Source organism: Malus domestica, chromosome 10 (genome assembly GCF_042453785.1).
Source record: "Malus domestica chromosome 10, GDT2T_hap1".
NCBI classification, from domain to species: domain Eukaryota; kingdom Viridiplantae; phylum Streptophyta; class Magnoliopsida; order Rosales; family Rosaceae; genus Malus; species Malus domestica.
In genome coordinates, this window is record NC_091670.1 from 4,837,416 (window position 1) to 4,847,096 (window position 9,681).

Sequence of the window (9,681 nt, forward strand, 5' to 3'; positions counted from 1 at the left end):
CCTGTACATAGTAAGGAAAATTAGTAGAATGAGATGGAAAATATAACAGGCACGAACAGTTGAAGTCCCGTTTAAGAGTGCTTCTGTAGGAGGCAATAACACCGTGGTCCCGCCGTTGATAACTTGATGGGAATTAATAAGAACACAGAACAGTTTCGAGTAAAAATCAATACTTCCTTCTGTAAGAAGCAGTCAACAGTTCCTAAGAAGAAAAGATGAAAACCGGCCCTCATAGCACGATACCACAACATTAAAGGTTAGGAAGAAGGGGAAATGTCAGTGCAGAATTAATGGGTGCAAACGTATGTAGTCTAAAATGGTGAAATATATATATTCCATAAGCAGATTCATGTATTTGAACCAGCTACACTTTGTTCAAACATCGTATATTCAGTAACCGTGTTCCTGTATTTGAACCAGCTACACCTTGTTCAAATATCGAATGAAGTACATGCTCCGAAGTAACGCCAATCATCTCCATATCTGATCACTTCCAAACACTCACAATAAATTACTTTCCTCATCGTGGCAGCTAAAATCAAATCACTTATACAGCTCGGGCTTCAATACACCAATGTACGGCAAGTTCCTGTAACGTTCATCAAAGTCCATTCCATAGCCCACAACAAAGTAATCTGGACACTGCAGATACAAATAAACAGATAAGTTTGACAGCGGATAAGTCAATTTCCAAAGCCCAAAATATACACCAGAAACAATACAAAAAGCTCATCTGCAATACCCAGGCATACAAGACGGACACTTGCAATTTTCACAACTTCTAAGAGTTCTACATAGGAAAATCAATACGATGATTCCACAACATATAAATTCTCAGCCGTTAGTTAGATCATAGAATATCTCAGTCACCTCTACATGATAAAAGGGATGAAAAACGTGTCGGATTCAAGTCCTTAATTAGAGATATCCTACCAACACAAAGGAAAGTTCACATAAATAGGTAATGATTTTGTAACTTTTTTAAGCTACAACTAATAAAGGCCGAATAGGAATTTTCTAAATTACGCATATATTGCTAATGCATCGGAATTTTCTAAATTACGCATCGATGGTATATTCTATTAGGAATGTAAACATTTTCGCAGAATGCATTAAGCAGTCCAAATACCGAATCAATCAAGTATCGAATGCGAGGGTTTAGAGTAATGTAACCTAGTTTGCAACATTCAAAATGGAAGGCAGCTAAAGACTAAAAAGGAGGAAAAAAGAGGAAAGAAGAAACGTATATAAACCTCGAAACCGCGGTAGAATTTCCCGTTGCTGAGAAGCTGAAAATGAACCTTCCGTCTCGATGGTTTATCCAGAAATGTGCAGACCGACACACACGAAGCGCCTTTCGATTCCATGTGTGCAATCAGACGCTCAATTGTGCTTCCTGTATCCACAATGTCCTCAACCTAAAACGCACCAAACGGCGTCGCATTCAGGAATAACATGCACAACTACAACTGGTGGACAGAGTAGTCTTACAGAGAATAGGGTAAGGAAGGAGGGCGTACCAGGACGACGTGGCGGCCGGTGACGTCGACCTTCAAGTCGAAGGAAATCGTTGGGGCGCCATTGGACTGGGTCCCGGAGCCGTAGGATTCGGCGCGGATGAAGTCGACGGTGACGGGGAGGGGGATTTGGCGGGCCAGGTCGGCGAGGAAGAGAAAGGCGCCGGTGGCGACGCCTACGAGGGCAGGTGGTTGGGAGAGGGAGGAGAGGGAGAAGTCGGCGGAGATTTGGGCGGCGAGGTCGGAAACACGGGCGGCGATTTGGTCGGGAGTCCAGAGGACCCTCTCTATGTGAGAGTCCAAGGACATGGTGGCGGCGTTTACTTTGAGGATTCCTTTCCAACTTTATTGTATAAAAATATTTTTTGTATAAAAATATCAATATACTTTAAAAAAAAATTAAAAAACTATTATTAACATTTTAAAATTTTCATTTTACACTTCAAACAAGTGTATTTTTCTTTCATTATAGAAAGTTGAGAGTGTCAAATGAAATTTTTAGAATACTAATAACAATTTTCTTTAATTATTTGTATTATAATATTAGTATGTTCGTATTCCCATTATACTAAAAGTTTCTATATATTTAGTATGCACGAATAAATCTCAATTAGTTAAATTTTAATTATTCAGTCGTAAAAAGAATACGTAGGAAAGAATTTACTTCTTTAAAATCTTATTGAGAATCAGGTTAAATCTTTTGCACCCAAAATTAAATAGACCTTTTTATGATCCTAATAAATGATTGACATACATTTATTATCTTTTCTTAATTTTATTATCATAAAATTAATATATGTCATACGAGGCCATAGAAATTTCACATGGTGTAGAAGATTTAATCATGAAGCTCTTGTATAAAAAAAAAACAAAAAGAAATTATGGCACCCCTCGTAAGTTGTAACCTGATACTTTCAGGATTGGGCCGGCCAGCCCGCTTTGGAGGGACTCTCCATATCAGCGACGAGAACCTTTTATAAATAAAAAATAAACAAAATAATAAGAATTGGCCTCAAAACCCGATTTGAATCTCCAAAGTTTGCCGCCAAAACCCCAAATCAAATCGCCTCCAAAAATTTCAGAAACATCAAAATCCCTCATCGACTGCAAGTAAGCTTGTACCACAATAGTAGAAAGATCTTGAGTTCTTATATAATAACGTAAGTTTGAACTTCGTAAATAGTTAATTTAACATCTAATTTTAAAAAATCTATTTGAAAAAAAAAAAAAAAAAAGTTCCACATCGACTTGTGGAATCCGAAATCAGAGAGATAAGAACATGCCCCCATATTCATCGCAGTTCATGCTGCCAATGCTCCACCATACATACATACATACATATATATATATATATATTGTAAGTAACAATTTAATGAGCAAATGATTTCGGATGAAATTGTATGAATAAGACTTACAAAATAGATTGTTCGGATTGTTAAAATTTGTTGTAAAATGGATCCCACAACCAATGCTGATTAAATTTGCACGTGAAGCAGAGGAACAAAAGAAGCAAGGGGTATTTTGATGTGGATTCAAAGTAACTAAAAATTAGATCTATTTCAAAAGTAAAAAATCACTAAAAATTAGATCTATTTCAAAAGTAGGCTTATAAAATTGGACATATTTCAAATTTTCCCAAGCAATAAATGGGCACACGTCGTCTTCAATCAGAAGCAGTCCTCCAACATGTCGCGCCAGTCCGCCCATCAAACCCAACACCAACAGCAGAAGCAACAAGAACAAGATACCCTTGTTTCTTCCGATTGCTCGCAAGAGACCGTGAAGAAAGAACGAACTGATAGGACCCAGTACCTGGATTATAAGGAAGGTAATTAGGGCGGCAACATGATGACAAAGACGAAGCAGGAAATGAGATGGGAGGATTGTAACGAGTTCTATCAGTTGATTGGTTTCGGTGCAGGTTGTGGTTTTGAGCCTGGGATTGTAACTGAGTTTCCTGCGGAGTTGTGGAAGAAACCAAAGCTGAACAAATATGGTGTGGATGAGCCGCGTAATCACAAACCAGTTTTCTCTACGAGGAATTTCAACTAACATGTCATTTCCCTTCCACAAAGGAGTACCAGTGAGTAGGTAGAAGGATCATCCATCAGAATATGATTAACTTGAATGCATTTGAATGGCAGACGCGGAGCAGGTCAAGTGCGAGCTGACAATCACCGAGGACAGTTCAAAGTACAAAGGCATTTTATAACGAGAGATGAGCAGGAACTGAGATGAACATGTCAGGCTACAAAGGCTACACTACTATGTAATCCCAAGACGATGATGACGATTATGGCTTGCGACACAATAATCTGCAGATAATGCTGGCCAATGCGGCAATGAAATCGACAAGACAACAACAAATGAGACTGCAATAAGTGCAAACGATGAGACGTTGTCTCAAAACCCTGAGTTATGTCTTTGAATCACTAAGACAACGTAAAAATGTCTAGAAAGTAAAGGTTTACGACAACATTCCGCTTTAATTCATTGTTAAATATCCCTTTTGCCTCTCAACAACAATAAAATGATCAAAACTAAAAAAAAAGTAACAATGATAAATAATATAAGAAAAGTAACAAATGATAAGTCTAAGAAAAATGAAGGACGCTGAACAAACTCCTAGCAACCTTAGGTCTTTCAATCCCTCAAGCCTAAAAAAATTAAGCATTTGAGTTGCCATGCGTAAATCCCGCAAAATAAACCAGATACCTATCAATACTCTTCTGAAAAAAAATATCCGACTACCAATGCAAAGTTAACTTGGCCTTAGTACCCAAAAATGCAATGGAGGGAGATTCACTCATTCAGATCCAATGCACCAAGCTGATCAGTAACGTCAGACTTCGTTGCAGCTGTACGCAGAACATCCATTGCCTCAGCTACCTTGTTCTTCAAGGCATCTGGAGACTCGATCAGATGGAGAACTTCCGTCTGGTCCATCTCTAGCAACATCCCTGTCACCTTAGCCGTGTGTTCAGGCTCAATCCGCTCAACAAGTGGATATAGTTGTTCACCCAGCATCTGCAATTTTCAAACACAATAATAATTAGCAAGTCTAGAACAAAAACAAAGATGGCACCAAACGCAACACAAGTTGAAGGAGTAATAACAAGAGGGTTAAAGAACATACCAAACGCTGATTCTCTGGGGTAGCAGAAGCTAAAGCTGAAGCAAGTGTTGACGTTGGCAACGGCCCAGAACGATGGATATCATTAGGAGACACAGGCAGCCCTGCACCGTCAAGTGGCAAAGGCATCATTGGACCCACAAGACCTTGAGGAGCCAAAGATGGGTCCACTCCATTCCGTGCATTGCCCATGTATCTCAAGCCTTGATTGGAATTACGGTGCAGTAACTGAAATTATGGATGAGTAAGAAATTATCAAAGGTGAAAGAAAAAACTGACAATAGTGACTATTGAGCAGGTGATGTAGTAATATAATGCATCATGATCGATAATTAAATTACACAACCAATTAGTGGTATCGAAATTTTGAGTAAATGAAAAGAAAACTGCTATGCCAAATCAGGAAACTATTGCACCTGCTGCTGCTGCACATGTTGGAAGTTCCCACTTCGCCGTACACCCATCCGCTGCCCAGGTTGACCTTGCCTCTGAAGGTGGTATGGCATAATGAAGTTACCCGGGCGCATGCCAGGCACTAGCTGCTGCTGGAAGCCATAACCAGCAGGCTGATGGGGTAGAATGCCAGAACCTTGACCAAAATACAGTTGTTGCGGGGCAAGTCTAGGTGCCCCAGGATGATATGCAGGAATTCCCGATGGCAATGGTGACATCCCACCTGGTGCTCGGATTTGGGCAAAACGTGCCTGAAAAAAATGATAAAGGTTGGAATAATGGATATGTGGATATGATTGACAACTGAAGCTTCCGTTTATCACGAGAAGAAAAATAAAAAAAGAATCTGTGCAGACTAACCAATATCTGGGATCACCAAAGCTAATAGAAAATGAAAGTTGATGCTCAGATTATATATAAAAAAAATTCAAGAACTGATGAAAAAAGCTAAAAATAAGATAGTAAAGTTTGTACTCCGCCCCTTACATTGGAGTTAATCAGCTTTAGAAAAGAAAACCAACTTTGTAAACTTTAATGTAAAATACAATCAGACTCAAAATGCTTAAGCAGAGCCCCTCTCCTAAAGTTGAGTATGACGAGCCCTATGCAGATCCTTTCTATCATAAATGCAGAGAAATGCCATATATCAGAGGTATCAGAGGCATGTAAAATTACAACACTGAAAAATGAAATCAAAGCGAGCACACCGTCTAGATCCATTTAGTAATAATTGGTTTCATAAGATGCCTATATAATTCTTATCCTCAAATGAGAACCTACAATTCTACATTACAAGAAATTAAAGATTCCGAAACGACAAAAGGAGGATGCAATGAAGAAAACTACCTGTAATCGAGCCTTGCGCTCTTCTTTGCGTTGGGCCACGGCAACATACAAAGGCTTCCGTCCAATCATCTTGCCACTCATCTCGGCCAACTGAAGAAGAGAAAAAGGGAAGTTACTAACACAAAAACTGTTTTTTGGGGGGGGAGAGACAAAAGGTGAATTGCAGGATGTGCCAAGAATTCAGCATATAATAAAAAGCTTACGGCTTTATTGGCTTCTTCCGGAGTAGAAAATGCAACAAATCCAGAACCCTTGCTCACCCCTTGGTGATCAAGCATGACCTTGAAAATAAAGAAAATTAACATTGTTTTTTTTTTAATATATTACTTTTTAGGAGAGCTTCGGAATTATAAGTAAAGCTAACCTTTCGAAAAGGACCTACAAAGGAGACATAAACAGGAAAGACAAACCAGTAGTACAGTTGAAATAAGATATACCTTGCACGATGTTATTGTTCCAAATTCAGAAAATAGCTCCTTTAGTTTTTCATCATTTACTGTGTCATCAAGATTTTTGAGATATAAATTAGCACCTTGTAGCTTCTCAAATCTACTGAGCCTTTCCTGTTCAAACTTAGCTCTCAACTCCGCCTCCCTCTCAGATTTCCTTTGAGCCCTCCCGACAAACAAAACCTTGTCACCACTAACGGTGCTCCCATTCAACTTCTCAATTGCAGCAGCAGCTTCTTCTGGCTTCTCAAAGTTAACAAAACCAAAACATCTTGACTTTCCAGAACCATCCCTCATAACAACCGCACTGGTAATGTTACCATGCTCACCAAAAGTTTTCTTAAGGTCTTCATCTGTCGTCGTCTCTGACAAATTCTTCACATAAACATTAGTGAAATGTGGTGATCCATTTTGCCCATTCCTTTCCTGGCCTCGTTGAAACAGTCCAACATAAACCAGTTTTCCATTTATCAGCATTTTGTTCAGCTTCTTGATCGCCTCCTGCGCAGATTCCTCATTGTCATACTGTACGAACCCATACCCTTTCGATTGACCGTTGCCATCAAGTGCAACCTTGCAAGAAAGTACGTTGCCAAAGGTTGAAAAAGTGTCCAACAACGCCTTATGATCAATACTTTTGTCCAGGTTCTTAATGAACACATTGGCCTTTCCGCTCTTCCGAATGCTTGGATCACGATGAGAGTACATAATCCTGATGGGTTTCCCATTGATCGGAGTAAAATTCAAAACCTCCAGGGCATTAGCAGCTGCAAGTTACACGGCAGAAAATTACAGAAATCAATTCCTAGTTAAAAAAAAATTACTTTTTTCCAAATGACGGCGATGGCGGGGTAAAAAAATATTAAGTAGTTTATTTTATCCTATGCAAGTCTACAACTTCATCCACAAAACACAAACAAAAGATTAAACAATCTGTTTGCATTTTTTAATGACAAACACAGACAATAAACAATGCGATCGCAGAATCTTCCAACAAATTCGCAAAACAAATATCATTTTATTATACAAACGAAACAAAATCCGACAAGACAACAATAACAGAAACAAAAATCGAATTAGTAAACAATGAGATTCACGGAACACAAAAACAACAAAATTACAAAATTACAAAATTACAAAAACAGAAGACAGACATTGTGTGTTGAATCAAACAGGCAAACGCAGAGACAGATTACGAGAATGCGAAAAGTACGGACCGTGCTGAGGATCGCCGTAATTAACGTAGGCATAGCCGAGGGATTGCATTCGGCTCTGATCCCGACAGACCCGAATCGAAACGATCTGCCCCATTTGGTTGAACAGATCGTACAGCTGCGCTTCGTTCACACTCGGGTCCAGATCGCCCACGTACAGCGACACGTTCCCGAAAACCGACGGAGCCGCAACCGGCGGCGCCTGTTGAGCCGCCGGAGACACTGGTTGAGCCACCGGACCCGATACCGCCGCCGCCATTGCAGAAGAAAATCGAATAAATAATCAAATAAATAGGGAAAAAATGGGAAATTAGGGATAAGTTTAGGGTTCGCGGAGAATTCTTTGTATTTAGAGTGATGAGTAGGGTTTCAGTTGCTCTATAAATGGAATGAATTTTATTTTTTGGGAAAAAATGAAACCGAGATTTTATTTTCGGGGGATTTTTTTTAATTTTTAATTTTTGTTCTTCTTCTCTGGAGGAAAGGGCGAGAGAGGAGTGAGAGGGAGCGGAAAGCAGAGACGAAGAGTGGTATATATACGGAGAGAGAGTGAATCGAAGCGGTGCGCTGGGAGTTCGTAACGATTAAGGTAGGGAAAGCGCGCGTGCGGGAGATGACGTGGCATTCTATGTGAGATGCGGTCGCGCTTTTTATTTGCTTTACGGCAGTTGGTGCTGGCCCACTTTTTTGGTTACGGTTGGCCAGGGCTTTTGGACACGTCTCTTTAATTTTCCGAAGGTGCCTTTTTGTATATTTCATCATGGAAAATATTGGCGCTGACAAAAAAAAAAAAAAAAAGAATCATGGATAATTGGTTGGTCAATGCCCAATATACAACTGTGTGAATTGGGAAAGAGATCATCTCCGAATCTCTTCCATCAAGACCACCTGATCAAATGATCTGAACCTTTCAAATTTTATCCAACGGCTAAAAAATTTCACAATTTTTAAGGAGTCAAAACAGAAGGTCCGGATCATTTGGATCCGATGGCTTTGGTAGAAGAGATCCGGAGAGGATCTCTTTCCACTAGTTCAAATTCAATAAATACAATTACAGCAATGTCCCTAACTTTTGTGTAATTGGAGTTTTGATTTTTAAATTTAAAAAAATTGAAATTAGATTTAACTCGTGATGGGATTCTGAAGTTGCTGGTAAAAGGAGATTCCCAAATCATCAGCAAATGCTTAGCTGGAGATTTTCATGTGCCGTGGAGAAGTTGCTAGTCCTTACTGGATTGTTTTTTGCTATTTCTTTTCTACATGTTATTAGAGAAGCCAATTTTTCTGCTAATGCTCTCGTTACTTGTGTACAACAACTTGATTCAATTTGTATTTGAATTATGAGTAAATTACACAAAACTACTTCAATTATGGGTTGAACTACAATCTCATACATCATATTTTAAATATTGAATGTCATATCTCAACTTATTAATTCGTTGCAATGTCAGACCTCCATTAATTTTTTTGTTAATTTAGCTATTAACTGCTGATGTGGCAAGTAGCGGGCATAATCCAATGGCCGGAGATGAAGGAGACTTTGCCGAAGTTATGAAGGTGAGGGTGGCGTCTGGTGTGGGAGAAGAAGAATGCATGATGGTGATGGGAAGGGGTGCTTGGTTGAGAGACCTCTTCATTATTTTAATTTTATTATTACCAAAAAATTCTTATCTTTTAATATTTAATTAATTTATCAATCCGGTTGGATGAGTGAGTGGGCTGGGCTGCCTGGCTGCCTACCACGTCAGTAGTTAACATTTAAATTGATAGAACTTTAACGGATGTATGACATTGTAAAGAATTAATAAATTGAGATATTACATACATGAGGTATGAGATTGCAGATTGATCTATACTTGAGGTAATCTTGTGTAATTACCCTTGAACCAATTACGTCCTGGATTGCGTCAAGCAGGCGCTTTACCTTGACGTTTCTTGTACTGGTCACCCAAAAGGCTTTTCTACTTAGTGTTTTTCCTTGCTAAAAAAAGTCCCAGAAAAATATAATAAATTTTAACTACGTAAAAAACACAACACGGCAAAATTATATGATGACACAGAAAACGATT

At 39.0% G+C, this 9,681-nt stretch overlaps 2 protein-coding genes across 2 annotated transcripts; both read right to left on the bottom strand.

Moving 5' to 3' along the window:
• Window positions 1-307: 307 nt before the first annotated feature.
• On the bottom strand, window positions 308-1,871 carry LOC103400362 (uncharacterized). The gene is made up of 3 exons (XM_008339009.4): window positions 1,521-1,871; window positions 1,254-1,418; window positions 308-642 (listed from the first exon to the last, which is right to left on the bottom strand). Exons 1-3 carry the CDS (start codon window positions 1,824-1,826, stop codon window positions 544-546), a joined length of 570 nt encoding a protein of 189 aa, XP_008337231.1. The 5' UTR covers window positions 1,827-1,871; the 3' UTR covers window positions 308-543.
• Window positions 1,872-3,983: 2,112 nt separating this feature from the next.
• LOC103400361 (polyadenylate-binding protein 3) lies at window positions 3,984-8,116 on the bottom strand. The gene is made up of 7 exons (XM_008339008.4): window positions 7,616-8,116; window positions 6,387-7,165; window positions 6,153-6,230; window positions 5,950-6,039; window positions 5,067-5,354; window positions 4,654-4,878; window positions 3,984-4,544 (listed from the first exon to the last, which is right to left on the bottom strand). The coding sequence occupies exons 1-7, from the start codon at window positions 7,869-7,871 to the stop codon at window positions 4,320-4,322; spliced, it is 1,941 nt and encodes a 646-aa protein (XP_008337230.2). The 5' UTR covers window positions 7,872-8,116; the 3' UTR covers window positions 3,984-4,319.
• Window positions 8,117-9,681: the final 1,565 nt, after the last annotated feature.